Source organism: Camellia sinensis, chromosome 11 (assembly GCF_055761805.1).
Source record: "Camellia sinensis isolate YWXY chromosome 11, ASM5576180v1, whole genome shotgun sequence".
Taxonomy (NCBI): Eukaryota; Viridiplantae; Streptophyta; class Magnoliopsida; order Ericales; family Theaceae; genus Camellia; species Camellia sinensis.
This window is the reverse complement of record NC_138971.1, coordinates 38,077,403-38,100,156: the sequence shown is the minus strand read 5'-3', so window position 1 is coordinate 38,100,156 and position 22,754 is coordinate 38,077,403. Positions and strand designations below refer to the sequence as shown.

Below are 22,754 nucleotides of genomic sequence, written 5' to 3'. Positions count from 1 at the left end.
ACCATCGTTAGCCTTACCAATGTACGATCATCACCACCGTTATGACCATCACTCTACTACCACTATCACCACCACCCTTCCACTTCTACCACTGTTGCTATCACAATTACTCCACCATAGCACCACTACACAACCACCATTGTAGTTATTACCATCACTATGATAACATCACCACCATAACCACCACTATCACAACATCACTACCACCACCAACACCATCATCGTGGCCAACCTTCTACCTCCACCACCATGTCCCTGTAGTTACCACCACCAATGTCAGTGCATTAGTCTAAGCACCTCTTACAAAGTTCTTATTTAATTCTAAGTAGTTAATCTTTAATATGTTATGAAAACGTCAATATTGTCATTGCCCCCACTAAAGCACCATTATCATGACTATCGCTCCACTCTCACCATTACCACCACCCTTTTACTTATACCACCGTTCCTATTGTAGCTACTCTACCATAGCACCACCAATACAATTATTATTGGCGTACCACCACCACACAACCACCATTGTAGTTAGTACCACCACTATCACAATACCACCACACCACCATCACCGTGACCAACCTTCTACCTCTAATCATGTCCCTGTTGTTATCACCACCAATGTTACTAGCACCACTACCTTGCCAACTCTATCCTACCTCACATAATCACCACAATTGTTGCTAATACTTCCCTATTGCCACCACAAAACCACCATCGTTGCTGCCACTAGACCACCATTATCACTCTGTGGTTACAAGACCATCTATAAGCCCTGCTTGGCAAGTTGGGTTGGGGTTAAAATAACCAATAAGTCGAAACACCCAATCACATCTCTCTTTGCTTTTCTATGCATTTGTTCATAAAAAATCAAAAAGCCAATTAAAATACCAAACACCCCATTGTATAAGAAAAAAATTGCTAAATTTCAAAAATTCAATTTTTCTACCGATAAAATAACTTGATTAAATTCAACATTAGATTTCAATAGTTATCAAATAAAATTTTTAAATTAAAATTCATAATTTAATTTTCAATACTTGATTAATTTTTAATTTTTAATTTTTAATTTTATCAGCATCTAAAATAAAATTTTATTTTAAAATTTAACTTGAGATCCTAGAAAATCTTGAAAAGCTATTAGGACATTCTAGATATTTTTTTTCCTGCCTTGGACTTTTTTTATATATACAGTGAAGACCCACCCACTCACCCACTTGCTGCAACTTAAATAAATGTTCAAAAACATAAGATATCTTTCAAATCAGCTCAACAAACACAAAAGTCTAAAGAACCCTACCCTCAAAACTCTTTTATATTGTTAAAAAAAAAATTAAAAAAAAAAAAAAAGAGCATAACATAATCCTCCAATCATCTCAACTAACTGCAAATTTAAAGCTCCATTTGGTAATCCTCTCAAATTATAATTTCACTCATTGATTTGAGTGTGGTGTTTGTTTTGAACTTTCAAATCATAATTCTACACTCATTTCTCAAAACTCAGTTCAAAACATAATCATTACTTTTCAAAATTCATTACTTTTCAAAACTCATAACTAAACACATAACTCAAAACTCTTTTTAAAACTCAATTCAAATTAATATTTTAATTTTTTAAATATTTTAATATTTAAATATGTTATGATTTTTTTAATTTTTTAATTTTTTGAATATTTTTAAATATTTTAATTTTTAAATATTACAATTTTAATTTTTTAAATTTTAAAATATTATATAAAAATAAATCCAAACTCTTTTTTATAAAAATATTTTTAAATATTTTAATTTTTTTGTTATGTATTTGGTTACGATTTAAGTGTAGAGTTGTGAAAGTAATATGGTGTTTCGAATTATGTGTTTGGTTATGAGTTTTAAAAATAATTTCTTAATTGAGTTTTGTTTTATGTGTTTGGTTACGATTTGAGTGTAGAGTTGTTTTTAAATTTAAAATATTAAAATTTTAAATTATTTAAATTTTTCGAATATTTAAATTATTTAAATTTTTACGATTTAAATTTTTTGAATATTTATTTAAATTTTTTAGATTATTTAAATTATTTATATATTTATGATTTAAATTTTTTGAATATTTATTTTGAAAAAAAATTATTTCCTTTGTAGTATTTTCAATTAAAAAAATTGATTAATGTTATTTTCTATTAATAATAAATTTTTTCAATTGAATTTTAAAAAGAGTTTGGTTATGAGTGTTGATCAGAATTTTCAATAGTGTGAAAGTAGTGTGTTTTGTTATGAGTTACAACAATTTGAATTAAGTTTTGAAAACTCTTTCCAAAACTTATAACCAAACAAATTTTCTTACTTCACATGTCAAATCAAACTTTCAAAACTCAATTCAACATTCTATTCAAAAGTCATAATCAAACAAATTTTCTACACTCAAATTATAATTTCAAAACATACAAACTCAAAATATAACTCATATTATCAAATTATGGTTAGAAAGTCTAACCAAACGGAGCCTAAATCTTGCAGGGAGAGACCCATGTTTTCTCTCCAGTCTCTCTCTCCTCCCTCTCTCTCTCTAAAGACAGAGCCATCATCATCTGCGTCACTGCAGTGCTTCTTCCCTCGCAACTTGCCAATCTCTCTCTCTCTCTCTCTCTCTCTCTCTCATCATGATCTCTTCTTATCCATCTTTTCTTTGATCTTATTAACCTCCTCCACACCAGGACCCCCACTTCCTCTCCACTCTCTTCTCACCATCCCAATGAAACAAGGAGAAGTAAGTCTCTCTCTCTCTCTCTCTCTCTCTCTCTCTCTCTCTCTCTCATCATTATGAGTTTTACATGAGTTGAGAAAAACCCATGTTTGTGCTCCTTTTCAGGTCATGTGGCCCAGGTTAGTGGCTAGTAAGATCCTTAGAAAGAGATTGGGAAGTCATAATTTTGTTGCAGATTTTCCAATCAACACTGAAACTTTGCTAGAGCTTCCATACTTGGAACAAGAATCTCTGAGCTCCAAGATAATCTTTAATGATTACCAGGACACAAACAACTACAAGTAAGAAAATTGTTTATGTATACGTGTATATTATTTTTCTTGTGTGTAAATGTGCTAAATCTATCCAAATTCTTCTTACCCTTTTTCTAAAAACAAATTCCACTTTTTATTTCCAAAGAGTTTTTGTTAGTACATGGAATGTTGGCGGTATTGCACCATTGGAGGATGTGAATATGAAGGAATTGCTAGATACAAGCAACACTTCATGTGACATATATGTTCTTGGGTAAATTCCAAAATCCAAATTTGTATATATATAGGAAATTGTTATATAAACAAAATTATTTTACAAACTGATATGGCAGTCATTCAACAATTGTTTTTTATGCAATTCGTAGCTCCTATGGCTATAATTAAATTTCAGTGAGCTCCGTTCAAAACATTAAGACTTTAAATTGTACGCCATATAAGTTTGTAAAATAAATATATTAAAAAAAATTTAAAATTTTTTAAATTTAATAATTTTGATGAAACTTTTTCTATATCTTGTTTTTTACAGGTTTCAGGAAGTTGTGCCTCTAAGAGCATCTAATGTCCTAGGGTCAGAAAACAGTGGAATAGCCATGAAATGGAATTCATTGATCAGAGAAGCTCTAAACAAGAAAACAAGCAAGCAAGAGAGAAATGAAGAAGGGAAATTAAAAGAACAGCAAATCAGCATTCCGACAAAAGATGGAAAACCAAGCATTACACCGGAGTTCCGATGTATCGTCAGCAAGCAAATGGTTGGCATATTGATTTCAGTTTGGGTTCGGAGCGATCTTCAACCGTTCATTCGGAACCCTAGTGTCTCATGTGTGGGTTGTGGTATCATGGGTTTCTTAGGAAACAAGGTACATAAATTCTAAATTATATTTACAGTAATAGTATATTTTTAGGATTTTATATATCAGTTAATAATATCTGATATTGGCCAATATCACTGACCATATGAACCTAATATGAAAATGGGGGAAGAACTGCCCTTGGAAGACATGGCCCACAAAGATGGTGATTTGACAAATATTTCAGTGTTTAGCATAGTCTATACAATTGTGGACCATTGAAGGCTATTATGATTTTAGAATTTTAAATATCAGTTGATACGATGTATATTGGATTTTCAAATTTTTGATATTAATATTCACACTCACACATATACCGGTCAATACTATGTGATATCAATTGAGTGTATTGCTAAAATCAATATATATTCTAATATTATTAGTTTTTACCATCTTTAAAATACGTCCTCATTCAATATTACTCTACGTGACAGTCACTTAAAATTAAGTGCTTTTAAAGAAAATAGAAAACCATCTTATTTCGTATTTTTCTAAATGTCTTGTTTGCAGGGTTCAGTGTCAGTTAGGTTTCGATTACATGAAACAAGTTTCTGCTTTGTGTGTTGTCATTTGGCTTCAGGGGGTAGAGAAGGTGATGAGAGACATAGGAACTCCAACGCAACAGAAATATTATCACGAACAAGCTTTCCTAGAGGCCCTTCACTTGATTTGCCAAGAAAAATTCTAGATCACAAGTATGTAACTAAATTATATTCATTTAAACTGTCCAAAATGATTTGTTATCAATTTGTCTCATTAATCAACATCTTTCTTAATAATCTTCATCGGCTAAGACACAAGTAATGCTCAATAATCTAATAGTTTAAGCAACAATTATCACTTGTTTATTAGTTCGTAATAGTCATTATGGATTTAAGGCCGCCAAATGTATAAAATTAACCTTTTGTGGTTATGTTAATCGCCTTTTTTAGGATATTTATTTTCAAGTTGTTGCTGATGAATTTTCTATACACTGTGGGCGTAGTGAGTTAAATGGGTGGTTAAAACCACCTGAAAAGGTTGGTGCCTTTGGTTGATAAACCATATATTATTAAAATATATATATTCCTTCCATCTCAAAATATTAATTTTTTATTTTATTTTTTATTATTTCAAAATATAAGTACATTTTCAAAAATCAAGGATTAAACTAATGTGAATTTCTTATTTTGTTCTTATTTTAAATTCATTAACATATAAAGTACAATTATAACAATTTATATTATCAAAAAAAGGCACCATCAAAAGATAATTTTAAAAAATTAATATTTTTAAAGTACCATAATTATATTATTAAAAAATATTAAATTCTCCAAAAGATATTATTTTGAAAGGGATGAAGTATTGTTATTAACTTTAATATTCAAGTTGACTTTAAAACCATGAAGCTTTTCTTTTTGTTTTCATGGGTGAAAACAAATTTAGTTTGAGACCATCAGGCAAATTGCAGTGAATTAACACTAGAATATCTTGAAGATGCTAGCTAATTAATTATCTTTGACTCGATGCAGTCGAACAATTTTTCTTGGAGACTTCAACTATAGGATCTCTCTACCAGAACCAGCGACGCGATTATTAGTAGATAGAGGAGATTGGAATGCTTTACTACAAAATGATCAGGTAGCTATAGAAACACTAAACTTGATCCTTACAAGTCCTTAATTTGGCCAAATAAATTAATAATTGTTATTAATTCATTGAAAAAAAAAAAAAAAAACGATCTTATATATCATTCTAAATTATTTGTCTAGCATCAATATTTTTATTTTTATTTTATTTTTTTTGGAAATAAAGCTAAAGATGGAGCTTACGGATGGTCAAGTATTCGAAGGATGGCAAGAAGGAATGATCAAATTCGCTCCAACTTACAAGTATCATACAAATTCTGACGAATACTATGGTGGTGGTGATGGCAAAAAAGGAGAAAAGAAACGCGCTCCTGCATGGTAATTATCAGTATTGCAAAGAATTTCTCCTTGATTTTTCAATTAACTTCATTAATATTGACGTAAAAAAGGGCTTTGTTTTAGGTGTGATCGGATAATTTGGTCTGGGGAGGGGCTAAAGCAACTCTCATACACTAGAGGAGAGTCAAGATTGTCCGATCATAGACCAGTGAAGGCAATTTTCACTACCCAAGTTAGGGTTTCGCGAAGACTAAAAGGGTTACAAAATTTCTTCATATCAGAGAGGTTTGAACAGATCACAAGTCGGTTCGACTTGTCATCATCTCTTGGCCGCTCAAGCTTCCAACTCAGCGAAAATTTGACCCCATAATATGGTGTTGCCATGAATGTATCATATTTCTCTCCAATTGATAGTCAACTGACTGTGTTGTTGGGAGGGCCTCGATAGGCTTACCATGGATTCACCTTAATAATTTAAACTGTCCATCTTATAAGTCCTAAAAAGATCATCCATGTAAAAAATATCAAATTAATTAGACAACTATAAACATATCTGTTTACGATTGCCTAATCAATTAGATTTTTTACATAGATAATATGCTTTAGAGATCATACAAGATTAATGGATCAGATTATCAAAGTGAGTTTGTAATGGCTCATCAAAGCCAACTTACATGATCTAGTTAGATTTGCCAGCTAGAGAGAATATGTTATATTAAAAAAGACAACCAAAAAAAAAAAAAGAAACGTCTTACATATAGTATTACTTCAACTTGGTGATGAGTGTACAGTGATATTTTGATTATCATGTTCTTCATGTTGTTTTCAGTCAGAAAAGTTGTCCAATTCATCCTCTCTTTCAATAGTTTATATATATATATATATATATTTGTAATGTTTTAGTTTTGTCCAAGAACTTAAATCCAATTAATTGCCCACATGACATATAATGCTTCCAAACAGGGTGTTGTATGGTAATCTCCATGCAATGCATGCATGGATGTGGCCCACAAAACCTAATTGGAATTGGACTTACCAATCATTGGCATACCCTAGCAATAAGGACTAGGAGTAAATTTGATTGGAGTTCATGAATGAAACCATACACTGATCCACCACTGAGAACAAAAAAGCATAAATCATCATCATCCATAATAAATTAAAATATTGAGCAGTTTGGATGGATAAATTAAATGAATTTGAGGCATTGGTTACATGTGTGACATAGACCGCATCATCTTTAGTGCTTCTCAATTTGTTCTTTTTCCTTTCAACAAACTTATATATCTATGTGTATATACATACACATATATATTTATATATGAAAATTCTATAATATACATCTTATTTAAAATGTGTATGATATGTTCCAGTTATAATATTCGTAATCTTTAGTTATGATCTATTGTGATGTTAATTATAACTTGATTATGACTCGGTTATGACTCATTATGATGATAATTATATTCTATTAGGATTATTATTTTTTATTATAATTCAAAAGGTCTTTAGTTATACCCTGTATTTGGTTGTGAAAAGATTTAGTTATCAACACTACAAATGTCATAACTTGCATATATTCTAGTATGACCTATATATCTTCATCAATTTAATCTAATTGATAAGCTTTATTAAACAATATATATATATATATGTATATAGACGAATATTAATGACAAAATTATCCCTTTCAAATTAGATCTCAACTCCTTAATCACTTTAAGAAGAGTGGATGGACTGTTTCGTCCCCATTTATTTTTATCCAATTATTAGCATAATTAAATTGATATAATATGAAAATTTCAAAAATAAAATTGATACTATTAAAATGGCAAAGAGTAAATTAACAAAAAAAAAATAAACTATAAAGACTATATATATATATGTATATAGATATATGAAATACAAATGGAGTAGTTTGTTTTGTTGCATAAATGCCAAGGCCGTTTTTAATTGTGTGGTTAGTAATTAATGTCAAATCCATAATTGAACTAATACCAATGGGCAAGGATGTGACGAGAGAAATAAAACTGGACTCTTCAAAACCCCTTTTCAAAAGGGTGTTCTTCAATGCACCTTGCCGAAACAAAACTCTACACATATAAATTAGGAAAATGCTATATACTCTAAAATTTTTATTAAATAAATGCTCAAATATCTCACATAAATGTGGAGTCTATAAAAATGTAGATCACACATTCATATAAGATATTTGATCTTTTAGTGGTAAAAAATTTAATATCCCTACCATTACTCTATAAATTAATGATTAACGAGTCACCAATTTATATTTATAAATACAAAAACAATAAAAACAAAAGGGAATGGGGTTTATGGTGGGCTGTGGGGTTCCATGGCACATTTAAGGGATGGGAAAGTGGCAATGGGCTAAGTGCTAATTTACGTCATAAGTGCACTGTGGACCAATGAAATAATCTGAAATATTTATGTTATGAAATTTGCGAAACAAGTCATCTATGTAAAAAAAATAAAATTAATCACATAAATCAGGTGAATTTTAAAAATCATGAAAGAGGCTTTCACTCCCAACACACAAACATCTAAATCCAATCTTATCTTCCGATACCCTCTAAATTCTGAGATACGAAAAAGTTGCAAGTACCCAAGAAGAACTGCAAAAAGGCTTGAAAAAATATAGAACTGAATTTATAAGGAAAATAGAACATATTTACCAAAGAAATCTCCAGTCCGCATATTAGATCACCATGGACCCACTCAGAAGATTTGACGCCGTTAATTTTGTAGGTTTCTCTAAATGTAGATCACTCATAAAAAAAATTTGATTAAATTTAGTAATTATAGCCACATGTTTTCATCATACTGTTTTCCAAAAAAAAAAAAAAGCATCCTTAAGTTCAAGTAGATCCTACAAATCATAAGTTCCAACCAGTGAAGGCAATGACTTCAAAACAACAGGTAATACCTAACACCTTCCCTAGAAAGTTCTGCAAAGTTCAACAAAACAATCAGATCCTTTTATCTTGGCTTTCAGTGTTCATTTGGGGGAAGTAGATCCTGGAATATATTTACAATGTTGCAAAATGGTCATCTAGTTCATCTAAGGACTCACATAGAATCATAATCGACGACAGCATCATAGGCATTAAGATGAGCATCATCCTCTGGCTTGTCTACATGAAGAAGCTTCTTTTTGCAGCCTGAAGTTGAAGGCAGAAGAGATCACAATAAGAAAAATGCTATTCTTTCATAAGTTTAGTACGAAATACATAACTAGAATCTTGTGACACTGCCATTTTTAAAATAATATGCATTTGAATGGCCTTTTGTTTGAAATTACAACACTCAAATTTGCCACTTCAATGATATATGATACGTACCGCATCAATAAGTAAGAAAATTTTGTAAGATTTGTTAATTTGTATGACATTACCCTTTCAAAAAAGGGTGCGGGGAAAACAAATCGCAACTCTAAACGAGTGTCCAAGTTTATATATATTTGGATTTACAATATGTAAATAAACAGGGTGCTTCTAAATACACCTAAAAAATTTCTCGCGAGACCCACTATTGTGAGAGCATAATTCCCAATTAACAATTCTTTGTGAGAGAGTGGGTGTGCAGAGAAATTTGTTGGGCGTATTGGAAGTGCCTCAAGAAATAGCTTGTCAAAAAGATGTGTACCTGCTTTCCGTTTATGGCCATCAGCTTCTTTCTCTGCTTTGAGTTTTTCATTTGCAACTGCAGTAACCGAGGAAGCAATTTCTTTTGCATCTGCTGCTTTCAGAACCACCATAGACAACCTCATGACAGATTTCAGTAATCCAACGTAATAATAGCTTCTCTACAACAGAAAAGAACCACAAAAGAATGAGCACTTTTCAACACCATTTATCGAGTAAGAAATCAAACAGAGCGATAAAGATACCTCATATTGGTGCAGTTTTTGAGAAATGAGGTTAGCATATTCTAAGAAGTCGGTTTCAGACTTGGGAATTAAGTTGTCTAGGGACTTCTCATCGCCACTCTCTGTAAATAGTTCTTCACTGGATTTAGGATCGCCCTCGTCAGCAATTCTGCAATAAGAGAAGCAATGGTACAAAACATTAGACACATTGTTACAAGAAATAATGCCAACCATGGAAAATTTATACTTCTCAACTTCCAAACTCGTAAAAGCAGAAATGAATGGAGAAGAAATGAATATGGCAACATTATGTGGACGTACAAAAACACATTACAGCTCAAAATAATGGAGTTCAGAAACATGAACTGACAAAGAAAACAATGATTACATAATAGTGTAAGCATTGTCGCAACTCATTAACATAAAAGAACAATTAAGAATTATCAACGGCTAAAACCAAGAAAAATAATTCCCAATAACAAATTCCAAAACATTTTGAGTTCACAATCTATCAGCAAGTGGCTCCATGTGATGTTGTTTATATAAGAGATGTACAAAGATGCTAAATTGCTAGAACCGATTTAAGTCCTTGTTAAATATAACAATTACCAAACTAATATTTCAAGTGCACAATTCATATGCAAGAAGCACCATGTGATAAACTTAATGGAACAGTCAACATCATACCAAAAGAAATTCAGAATTTCATTTAAAATCCAAACTGAATTTGATAAACATATACAATTGGGATCTCATGATATATAACAAAGACCATTTAAGCACTACAGAGTCAGAACCTTGGCCTTGATTTATTGCAATAATAAGAAAAAAGGAAATAAAAATATTAAGACACAACTACAAAAATGAATTATTTAAGCATAACTACATAAATTGTCCCCCATGCAATGGATCTGGAAAGATGAAATCAAACTGCTGTTCCTAATAGTTGACATACCTATATAAATGAATTTTTTAAGCATTGTTTTTACTACTTAAGCAAAGAATGCAACATATTGTAATTAATATTGTTAAACTATGTTATATCAATGTGATGTATTGCAACTTCTTTTTCTTAAGCCAAGCAGGAAACAAACCATCACCTTTGTTGTTGGAGCTTCTGTGCCAGAGGATCCAGAGAAGCTTCCTTTGCTATTTCAGAAGTCTTTGCTTTCTTGTCTCCAGCCTTCGACATATTTTTTGTTCCATTTTCTGCAGGAGGTTCTAGTGTTGGTGCCTAGTCACATCAATTTCAAGATTAATGGTAAGAACAAAAATAGTTAAAATTTGTGTGATTGCATACAATTCTTCCCACTCATTACAAATTTGCAAGTTTTATAAAAAGGCTTGCACATCGACATAGAAATAGTTGCCAAACCAAAACTATCCTTCAATGACTAACGCAATCACATAGGGTTTGTAGGCATTTGTTTCAACATCATGAGGTCAAGTCAAAGATATCTGTTAAAAACAATGCTGTAAGATGTCACTTCTCTATTTAATTATAATCAAAAGATAAAATACAGCATTAAAACCATAAACTTAGAAAAAGCATTAACAACTGTTAAACCTGATCCTTGTATCAAACAAATCTCAATCCTCTGTCAAATCCCAAGTAAAAGACATCATAGAGAAAAAAATTAAATAAATGCCCAGGTGTTAAAATATTATAAAACCAACTTGCTACTGCTGCAAGAACAGTAAAATGCTAAGGTATCACTACTGCTAGAATAACTTGCTACATTTCCAACCTTTAAAGACAAAAATACTTGAATGTACCACATGTAACAAATTTTCTGATTTACAGATATTATAATCAAATCCTAACTTTACTCCTTCCTTTTAGATGCCAGGCAAGTATTTTTATGAAAATGTTATAATGCCATTGACATCTTACATTCAACAAATATTACTAAGATTCAAAATACATTATGAACCTGAAACATAGACAAACACTTTTTTTCTTACACCTACATGATTTCTTGATTGGCATGGGCTCTATAAAGCCTTAATATAAGATAGAATTTTTAGTGCATAGCATATGATCCTAGATGATACACATTTTTCATTCGAAAGTTGAAATAAGTGGATTACTTAAAATGAGGTAGGTAATAATAGTAAATGAAGATACCGAAGTAGAGTCATCTTCATCCTCCCATGACTCCTTAACAGCAATTCCATCTGCGTCTTCATCATCCCAGTTAATTTTGTGTTGCTCCTTTACATGACGAGGTGGGGTTGGCTCATCCTCTGCAGCAGTTGCGGACATTTAAGTAAGATCAAGTACCAGGTCCCATGAACTCCAAAAAATTAAACATCCACAAATTTTTGACCAAATAAAATATATGAATACATAAACCACTAGTAGTAAAGCTGATAATCCCACTTGTAAGCTCATTATTTTTTTTAATATCACGAGTGATGACAAGGTCATTTTGTCCCTATCATAAAGTGTCATTTTTATCAACAGGAATCAAAGCCTCTTTCATCCCACATGGATGAGCAGCCAAGATCTGTTTGCACACAGGCCATAAATAGACTCTACTTGTTCCACTTTCCACAAGGTTGGAGCAATTATTTAATAGTCTCGTGATTAAGGTCATACAAATTTTCCATTAAAAGGAAAAAGAGAAAGTTCCTTGAAAATTCTTCACATGACCGGAGCAACTAGATGCATAAAGAACCTCTTATATTCATAATGGTTTTGTAAGGATTATAAAGCTCCACCAGTTTAAACAATTACTAATCAGCATAGAAACAAATCAGAGCAATATAACAAACTAAAATGCCAAATTAAGCCATCGGAAGTAGCAGTTGTAGTACCCCAATCATCCATCTTCCTTGAAGGCATAGTTATTTGCACAAAGTTGTAGTTTCAAGATCTATCCTGGCACGCATATATGTTTCTGCAAATCAAGGAAAGTAAAAAATGAAAGATCTAGATACAAAACAAAAAAAAAAAGGTTAAACCTCTGCTTAGAAAAAGAAAGTGTCCAATTGTCATCATAAGCTAAACCTTATTTGGTTCCAGCATCTATTCTTCCCAAAATGAACATACCATTTCATTACCAAAGAACCTCTTTGGGTAGGTTTAGCCTTTTGGGGGTTTCCAGCTGGTCATTCACTGCATGGTAATCTTTGAACCAGTTGGAACCTCTTTGGATCATTCACTGCAATAGTAATCGTCTAAGCTGGATCTTTAGAACCTCTTTGGATAATGGTCCAAAGATGGTTCCCTTGGGCACTCATTACCATACAGTGGATGATCCAGTTTTCATGACCTTCAAGATTTATGGCCTTCAACTATAGAGCAGATCAAGTAATACCAAAAAAAAGTTCCATTTACAAATTGTTGATTAATGATTTATTGCACACAACGTCTACAAAAGATGTTGAAAAAAAATAATAAAAAATGTATGGCAAACTAAAGCACTTATATACATTAAAAATAAATAAATGCTTTCTTTTTTGCTGATTAACAATTATTTAAGAACACATCGGACTTTGATCTCTCCATTACATGTTTGCAATGGAAGATTTCCTTTGCAAATCTAATGGATATAAAATAGGAATATAAATAATCATTTTAAATTAAAGAAAGATCATTATACATGGTGTAATAGAGTTTCTCCACTCCATTACAAATATGCAAAGGAGAGGATCACAATACGAAGAGATCCATACATTTCAATCACAAGAAAGATAGATGAAGCGATAAATTGACGTAATATGTTACAATATCTAAGAGAGAGAGAGAGAGAGAGAGAGAGAGAGAGAGAGAGAGAGAGAGAAATACTATATTGAATGTTATGTTGAATAATTATGTAACATCGTATATAAGACTCCTTTATATAGGAGGAGAGAAATCTAAGTATGGCAATTCTAAATATGATAATGAATATAATATGATAAGTATGATATGGATACCAATTCAAGTAGGGATACCAATTTGAGTTTGGAGAGAAACTATAAAACTAAAAAATAAAACAAAAGGCAAATAGATTGCAAAGTTTGAATGGGAACACAAGGGTGCTTGAGATAGATCAGAGGTAGGAGCCAATGTCGGGAGACAATTTATGGTCGTATCAGACCGTTGTAGGAACTGGCCAGAACTAATGCCAGGGCAGTTTAAGGTCATGCCGGAACATCATAGAAACTTACCAGAATCAATGTCGGGACAATTTAAAGGGTCATGTCGGTCCATTGTAGAGACTAACCGAAATCAATGTCGAGACAGTTTAAAGGAGGTCATGCCGGATCGATGTAGAGAACTGGATATTGAACCACCAGACGTGGTACTAAACGATGATGACAACAGATGACTGAGTGCGCCAGGGAGTGGCTTATTAGAAAGGGCGCTAGGGGCACTTGGATGGTGTGCAGGGGCAACTTGGATGGTGCGCCAGGGGTGGCTTTGGTAGTGCGCCAAGGGAGGCGACTTTGGTGCCCCAGGCGCAGCTTATGAGAAAGTGCACTAGGGGGCGGCTTAAGTAGTGCGCCAAGGGATCGTTTGGGTGGTTCACATGTTGTATAAGCATGCTCGCCATGATATAGGTATAATACCCCTCAAACTCAAATTAGTTTGAAGATAAAAACCTATTTGAAGATTCTATCTATTCTAATTTCTACAATCAATATAATATTCGGAAATTTCATTCCATATTCAACAAAGTTCACAATTTTATCTACAAAAATCACAAATTAATGAAACTCTGATCTCTAAAACAAAAGTTGAAGAATAATAACTAACAAGAAGAAGAAGAAGAGAATGATCAACGTTCTATTTTTCTTCCATTCGAGAACGCAATATGTGAATTGCAAAGGTCAAGTTCTCTAGTAAATCGAATAGCCGTATCAGGCTCAGACCTCGGTCTTATTTCTAACTTGTTTCCTTACACTTTCTCAACAACCAAACAGAGTATGAGAGCGCAAATTCGAACTGGCATTTGAAACTTCCGTCGAATATTCAACAGAGCTCGCTATCACACAACAATAAAAGTATATCACAGAACAACGAGTCTCTGTTTGGTTACCGAGAAAATTAAAGTGAAAAAATATATTTCTTTCTGTTCTATATTAAAATCCATGTACAGCTTGCTAAACTCCAAGCATAACTAAACCGAGCAATTGCGTAATGCTTGGTTTAGTGGATACTTTCTTCCCTTTCTAACATTTTCTCGGCAACCAAACGGAGTGCGAGAGAAAGAGATTGGAATTTTTTTTTAAAAAACGAAAATTCATCTTCATTCAAATTTATTGTAGAAAGAATGGAGAGAAAATGCAGACCTGTCCGTGGTGCTTTTGTTAGGGAAATGGCTATGAACCCCAAAGGGCATAGCCTAGATATCAAACAGTCGAGAGAGAGAGAGAGAGATTTGGCGGGCGCGCGCGCGGGAGAGAGATTGAGAGAGAGAGAGAGGGGGGGGAGTCCGGAGGTCGTGATGCACGAAACCCAAAACGTGGACGTTAAACCATCTTCCATTCTTGATTTAAATTTAAGTAAAATTCGTTTGTGGTTTTTACGGATAATTTTGTTATTTAGGGAATGTTTGATAAAGTTGAAAATTAAAAATTTAATATTAAAAATTAGATGTTAAATTTTTTTAATTAAAAAATTATTTGATAAAAATTTATATATTGAATTAAAATAAAATGTTTAATATATATAAGATCAAACTTGAAATTTATTATGATGCCGATGGTGGTGGCATAGCCCTCGTTTGGCATATTGGTTGGGTTAGTTTTTTGGTTCAAATAGTTATAAGAAGATAAAATAGATTACAAAGTCAATAAAATATAACGTCACATTCAAACCACAATCATTTCATTTTTTCTCTTACAAAAGTCAAAAAGTCCAACTAAAACGAGACTTTTTAACCCAGACTAAAAAAAACTAAAAAGTCAACTCACTTCCCAGACGAAACTAGTGGTGGTGGTGGTAGCAATAGCGTTGATGGTTGTGGCATGAGGGTGGTGGTAGCAGTAGTGATAGTAAAATGTTAGTGGTACTTATGGCAACAATGACAATAATAATGAAGGTAATGGTAATGATGGTAGCGGTGGTCGTAGCATGGTGGTGGTAGTTAGGGGTGAGTAGGGGATATACCGATCCGCCAAAATCGACCGAACTGAACCGATCCGTCACATTTTGGACGGATGCGTGATGACGAGCGGATGGTTGCGGATTAATTTTCTCCAACCCGCCAATTTGGAGGACGGATAGCGGATTTGAGGTTCCTTTGGCCGCAACCGAACCGCCAAACCGCGAGCACCTTTAATAATTTATAAGATTTTGTGTTTTCAATTTGTTTAAATATTTTATTTGTGTTTTCAATTGAAAAAGAGTTCAAATATTCTGTTAAAAGAAAGTTTTCAACTTTAATATATTTTTTGAATTGAAAAAAATAAACGTATTATTTATCTATATTTTTTGGTTTTTAAATCTAACTCTAAAAGTAATAAATAGAAAATATGATATATGTTGGTTGGTTTTTATTTTCAAAAACATATATAAATGTAACAATACAAAGACATACAATCTCTACTATTGCTCTGTTCATGGTTTTGGTAGTTTGAATTATTTTTATATTTTAAGAACCACAGATTGTAATACTTTATGTGGATGAGGCATGCTATGATTGTAATATGTGGATGAGGCATGCAGTGATTGTGATATTCTAAAATTTCAAACTTTTTTTTGGATGAGGCATACAGTAATTGTAATACTTTTTTAAATCATTAACTGTAATTTTTTTTTTTTTTTTTTTGGAAGTGCACAAGTTGAACTATGTTAAAAATTCATAAAATTTCAAACCGCCAAACTGATTCTCATCCATCCGCCAAACCACCAATCCGCTCAATCCGCATCCGCCGGATTGGCGGATGGATGCGGATTGATTTTCTCCAATCTGTCAATCTAACGGACGGATGACGGATTAGAGGTTCCGTGGCCGCAATCGACCCGCGCGCCACCCCTAGTGGTAGTGGTAGCGATAGTGATAGTCATGGAGGTGGTAGTGGTGACAGTGGCGTGATGACGGTGATAACGATAGCAGTAGCGATGGTGGTGGTAATAGTGTCAGTGGCGATGGTAATGATGAGTTTATAATAGTATATATCAATAGTTATATTTAGGCCAAGTTTGTAAAGTCTCAAAAAAGTCAAAAAGTCAAAAAATTACTCAAAAAGTTAAAAAGTTATCACTATTCACCAAAAGTCAACAATTATAGTTGCACAACTCCCAATACTAATTTTTCCTTACATATTAATTTATACATTTTTTTAATACACATTTTTTCATAAAAAGTCAAAAAGTTAACCCAAACATTCATATTTTCAACCTCAACTTTTTAGTCTAAAAAGACAAAAAATACATTTATTTAGGACACCCCAAACAACCCCTTAGTAGGTGTTTGGCATGCACTAATAAAATATATATATATATATATATATATATATTTTTGTATACATACACTTATTTGGATTATATTAATCAACATCTATCAATATCTCCTCTCTACTTTTCTATCTACTACTCTATTTTTCTATACATTTTTTTTTTTATAAAAAATCAAAAAGTACATTTATTTAGAACATCGCAAACCACCATTTAGGCTTTGTTTGGCACGTGCTAAAATAGCACATGCTATTTTAATACATTATTCTATTTGCATTACAATCATTTTATTTAGGTCACATCACTTATTTGCTACATCACTTCAAAATAACTCATATTTCATGTTTTTTTAAAAAAAATTAAAAAATATAATAATCTAACACTTCTCAAACAACCTCTTAATATTTATGAAATCAATTAGAATTAAAATAAGTTTCATATGATTTTAAAAAAATTTAAATTCTAACTTACATTTTAAGAGGCACTTAAATTTTTAAATAATATCAATTGTGATTATTAGATGACCTTAGTTGATTATCACTTAATCAATTCAGTTTTAAGTATTGAATCATGTTATGAAATACTTTTATTGACTTATTTTCATCACATCACCTTTTTATTTTTCTGTATGTCTTTCGTAATAAATAAAAAAATCAATTTGTATGTCAAACTCAAAACAACCCTTAATGTATTGATGATGTACCACCTGGGATGGTGGTTCAGTGTTTTTTCATCCAACAATGATGCATCTCTCTAAATGAAGGGTCTTTAATGAGCTCTAATGATATAAAAAATCACAACAAAAAAAAAAAAAACACACAAGACACAAAGGGCATGTTTGATTGGGTGGATTAGAAAATGGGATTGAGATTATTAATCTGTAGACCCAATTATTCTTTGTTTGTTTTAATATTTTGGTTTAAGATTATTAATCTAATGGATAATTAATCCAACAAATTTGTAGGATTATTAGTAATGGGGTAAGGATGAAATTATTAATCTAATGGATATTAATAATGAATATTAATCCAATTGGATAGTGAATACCACACTAATTTAATAAAATTATTAATATTTTATTATTAATTTTGTAAATCAAACATGACAAAACATCACTATCACAGTAAAACTCACCCCCAATAGGAACTCCTTTATCAGAATTCTGAAACATTTTTGTTTTTCACCTGCTCTTGCTTTACACAAGTTGTCGAGTCTAGGTTTGACACTAAGAAACGCAAAATCTGCAAACGTGTGCATTGGGGGTGTTTATTTCAGCTTATGAGAGTTAACTTATGGCTTTTAGCTTTGAAAAAGTTATTTTAGACTGTTTGGTTAAACTTATTTCAAACAGCTTCTGATTCTAACCGCTTATTTTAACTCAAAAAAACTGATTCTGAGAAGCTGCTCACCCCTTACTTCTGATTATCAACTTCTGCTGTAAACATGTTAATATATGGTTATACTCTTAAATTTTTTTATTTTTTATTTTTTTTCAAAATAGAAAAATACTCAAATGGACTTTAGATTATTATTATTTTTTTTTATGAGAAATGTAGACAAACAAAAAATAAAAATTAATTGAAAAAGCTATTTCACAGCTTATTTAACAAATACTACTCAGCAACTTAAATCTATAATCCAACAGCTACACCAAACAGATTAACAACTTCTGATTAAAGTCATAATCTATAATCTGTTAAGCTATAATCTATAAACTGTTTTAACAGCTACACCAAACGGGGCCATTGTACTGTACTTGTATCGCAAAACTTTTGGACTCTTGATGCGAAGCCATTTACCTTGCTTATTTCTACTTTTCAAAAAATATTTTTAAAAAAATTATACTTTTTTATTTTTTGTGTTTATTTATTTTTATTGAATTTTTTTAATATTTAAGCAATTTTTTTTACTTTTTAGACACACAAAACATAAATACACCTAAAAAGTAAAAAAATTGTAAAAAATATCTTTTAAAAATTCACTAAATACCAAAAATATAAAAAAAAATACAAGAATTCAGTACATTTTTTATATTTTTATGTATTTATTAATTTTTTAAAATATTTTTTCATAAATTTTTTACTTTTTAGATACATCTAAGTAAGGTGCATCTAAAAAAGTAAAAAAAAAAATGTTTAAAATTTAAAAAATATTCACTAAAAACAAAAAAATATGAACCAAAAAAGTCAATTTCTAAAAAACTTAATCCAGAAAAGTCAAAACAAATACACTGATTGTTATTCCGACGAGATCCCTTCTTTGAAGTTGGATTAAATTTGACTATATGTATTTAATTAATACTTTTATTTAATTTTTTTTTAATGAAGTGATTAATATTTTCAAAATTTTCAAACCATTAGTTCAATGTAAGCTTATATTAAACAAATTCAAATTTATTTGTATTCAATTTTTAGTTTTGTATTTGGCAAAATCTTTTCAAATTCCAGGTTTGACACTCAGGGACACAAAATTTACGAACTCGTGCACTGTATAGTACTTCAATCGCAAAGCTTTACGACTCTTGATGTGGAGTTCATTGTTATTCCGGCAAGTTCCCTTCTTTGAAGTTGGATAATTTGACTATATGTATTTAACTAATATTTTTATTTAATTTTTTTTTTAATGAAATGACTACTATTTTTAAAATTTTCAACCCATTCGTTCAATGTAAGCTTATATTAAACAAATTCAAATTTATTTGTATTCAATTTTTAATTTTGTATTTGGCAAAATCTTTTCAAATTTGTCCAATTTATTTTAAGTTTTAGCAACTTCTAAATTTAGAATAACCTAAAAAAGTATAAATATTGAAAAAGAAAATAATAAAAAAAACAAAACAAAACAAAAACAGTTGGAAGAAAATGACTGATTTCATTCCGTTCACTTTAGAGTCAGCTAGCCATTGGCACACACAATCTGTATAATTCAAGTATGTTAAAATTAAAAAAAAAAAATTAATATCACAATATGTTGCTCAAGTGGTAATAAATATATATATTTTTAAATGGAATGTCAAGGTTTCGAGTTTTATATATTTCTCTATATAATTTTTTTTTAATTTTAAATTTAAAAAAAAAATGATAGACACGTAATATAAAGAGAAGCAAACAAAAGTTTAGACACTAAACTTAATATTCACTATAATAGTATAAATAGTATAGATGATTGTTGCTTAAACATTTAATAATGCAAAAAAAAAAACATATTGAAAATTACAAAAAAAAAAAAAAAGAAGCATGATTTAATAAGGATAACAAAATAAATTATAAATTTTTAATTTTATCAATTTAAACTCTTGATTTATTTTTAATCTAAATCATTCATCTATTTTTGTTAAATAAACACTCAAGCATATATAAAATGTCTAAAATATATTTTTCTATTAAATTTAAGAATTTGGGTCATTGGGATTTTTGTAGCCATTAAGGCCAATAGAGGGGTGGGATTTTTTATTTTTTTTTAATCGAAAAAATACTGGTCACGTGGAATTGAAAGATAACACCGAACAAGGGCCGAAGGAGGATAAGAGATCCGATTCAACGGCAAAACCTCATCAAGGCAAGCACGAGCCGTCCAATGAGATGTCCCATTAGTTACTCTAGGCAGGCTCCACTTGAAAGACACACCATCGTGGTCCGTCAAAAACTCAAGACCCCAATTGATTGTCTAGGTTGAATATAAGAGTTTGAGAAATATATATACTATTTGGGGATAAAAACGTGATATAATATGTTATACAATATGAGATTGATTACATATATTGTGGGTCACTTATATTATATTTGGTTGAAATATGATATATGATGGAACAAGAGGAGAGTAATAATTTTTAACTTTTAAATAAAATATGAGTTATATCCGACGGTAGGGATATACGATACTACGAGGAGAGTAGTATTGCATATCTCCCATTTTGCATCATATATTATCCACGAGATGTAAAAAGACAAAAAAATGTTTGAAATCCATCTCATATTATATTCAATCTAATATTCATATCTGATAAATAAACCAGGCCTAATATGTTCAAAAATAACCACACTTTCAAAGAGGTACAGTCCCGGGGGTATTTGGGCCTAGCTGGAAAATTAGGCCCAGTCCCGGGGGTATTCGGGCCTTGAACGGGCCGGTGGGCCTAGGCCCGGGCTTGGACTTGGGACGGGCTTGGATGGACTTAAACAATTTTCTTATTTTTTTTATTTTTTTAATCAAAATCTTATTATTTTTCACTAAAAAAAATACTGGGTCTCGGACAGACCGAACCTTGAGTAAGCTTTAAGTGGGTCGATGGGTCAGGCCAGACTTTAAAACGATGGCCTAGGCCCTGGCCTAGAGTCTTAAGTTGGGCTCGGACCCGAGCCCGAGCCCAAATTAGCTTAAACAGGTCGACCCCATCCCGAATCACAAGTAAATTTCGAATCACCAACTGACCATAGACTATTTTTACCCTTTTCATTTTTAAAAACACATAAAAGAATGACGGTTTGTTATCACTCAAAATTTCAACATAAGATAACTTGAAAGACGAAGCCATCATGCACACATGACGCACCGCCAAAGCCTCCCCTTAAAAACGCAGAAGTGATCCTAACTTTCTTTGCCAGGTCACCCACCAACCTTGAACGGTGGGATTGCTAAATGAATCCATGGGATTGGGTGCGAAAAAATAATTTTATCTTTACATTACAAAAATAATAAAGTTAATAATTTTTATAGAACGAGAGTGGTTATATAATTTTATAGATTTAATCTTAACAAATTAATATTATCATATTAGTAGAAACAAATATATTTTATTATTCATTTTTAAACTAATATCACTATATTAATAATATTTTTACTCAATTTCATCATATTCATAATTTCATCTAATTTAATAGCTAAAACATATATATAAATATATTTGTCAATTTTTAAAGAAGGGAAGTGAAAGCACACGTAGACAGTTATTTGGCACATCCACACCTTTCCTCACACATTTCAAAATGAATCACCATGTTTGTTTTTAATTTTTTGAAAACTCTTTTTAGAAAATTTTACTTTTTTTTTTTTTGTTTTTACTAATTTTTTTAATATTTTAAACATTTTTTTTTAAAAATTTAGACACACCTAACATAAATACACTTAAAAAAAAAATCTTTAAAAAATTCACTAAATACCAAAAAATACAAAAAAAATGAAAATTCAATATATTTTTCATATTTTTGTGTATTTATTATTTTTTTTAAATATATTTTCACAAATATTTTACTTTTTAAATACATCTAAGTAAGGTGCATCTAAAAAAGTAAAAAAAAAAAGTGCTTAAAATTTTAAAAATATTCACTAAAAATAAAAAAACATGAAAAATAAAAGACTCAACTTTTAGAAAACTGAATTTAGAAGACTAAAACCAAACACGCTGAATAATAATACAAACTAATCACTTTGCCTGGTTTCATTTTTTTGAATTTTTTTTTCAAAAAGTGATTTGAAAACTCTTTTTTTTAAAAAAATAATTGTTTGGTTTTCTAAAAAATACATCATTACATTTTCAAGTTTCCCTCTAATTAAAGTTGAGAGACAATTTTTAAAAAAAAATTGTCACATCAAAAAATACTATTATCTAAATTATATATATATATATATATACATGCTAGACATGTATGAAAACATAATTTGGTATATACCCATTTATAGATACATATCTTACTATTAACTGTGTGACTTTGTCATAAAATTTTCAC

General features: G+C 30.8%; 2 protein-coding genes across 3 annotated transcripts; one reads left to right on the top strand and one right to left on the bottom strand.

The window, feature by feature from the left end:
- Window positions 1-2,519: 2,519 nt before the first annotated feature.
- Window positions 2,520-6,547, top strand: LOC114260957 (type IV inositol polyphosphate 5-phosphatase 9-like). Its single transcript, XM_028201161.2, has 8 exons — window positions 2,520-2,740; window positions 2,843-3,018; window positions 3,137-3,244; window positions 3,518-3,851; window positions 4,353-4,537; window positions 5,354-5,462; window positions 5,637-5,788; window positions 5,873-6,547. Exons 1-8 carry the CDS (start codon window positions 2,726-2,728, stop codon window positions 6,117-6,119), a joined length of 1,326 nt encoding a protein of 441 aa, XP_028056962.2. The 5' UTR covers window positions 2,520-2,725; the 3' UTR covers window positions 6,120-6,547.
- Window positions 6,548-8,507: 1,960 nt separating this feature from the next.
- On the bottom strand, window positions 8,508-15,058 carry LOC114268446 (uncharacterized). Of its 2 annotated transcripts, none has more exons than XM_028209620.2 (7): window positions 12,691-12,972; window positions 12,456-12,538; window positions 11,764-11,882; window positions 10,736-10,869; window positions 9,657-9,804; window positions 9,413-9,572; window positions 8,508-8,928 (listed from the first exon to the last, which is right to left on the bottom strand). In XM_028209620.2, exons 2-7 carry the CDS (start codon window positions 12,481-12,483, stop codon window positions 8,837-8,839), a joined length of 681 nt encoding a protein of 226 aa, XP_028065421.2. In that variant the 5' UTR covers window positions 12,484-12,538; window positions 12,691-12,972; the 3' UTR covers window positions 8,508-8,836. The 2 variants fall into 2 exon arrangements, with proteins under 2 accessions (XP_028065421.2, XP_028065420.2); XM_028209619.2 differs by lacking the exon at window positions 12,691-12,972 and adding an exon at window positions 14,919-15,058 and having other exon boundaries at window positions 8,701-8,928.
- Between the last annotated feature and the right edge of the window lie 7,696 nt (window positions 15,059-22,754).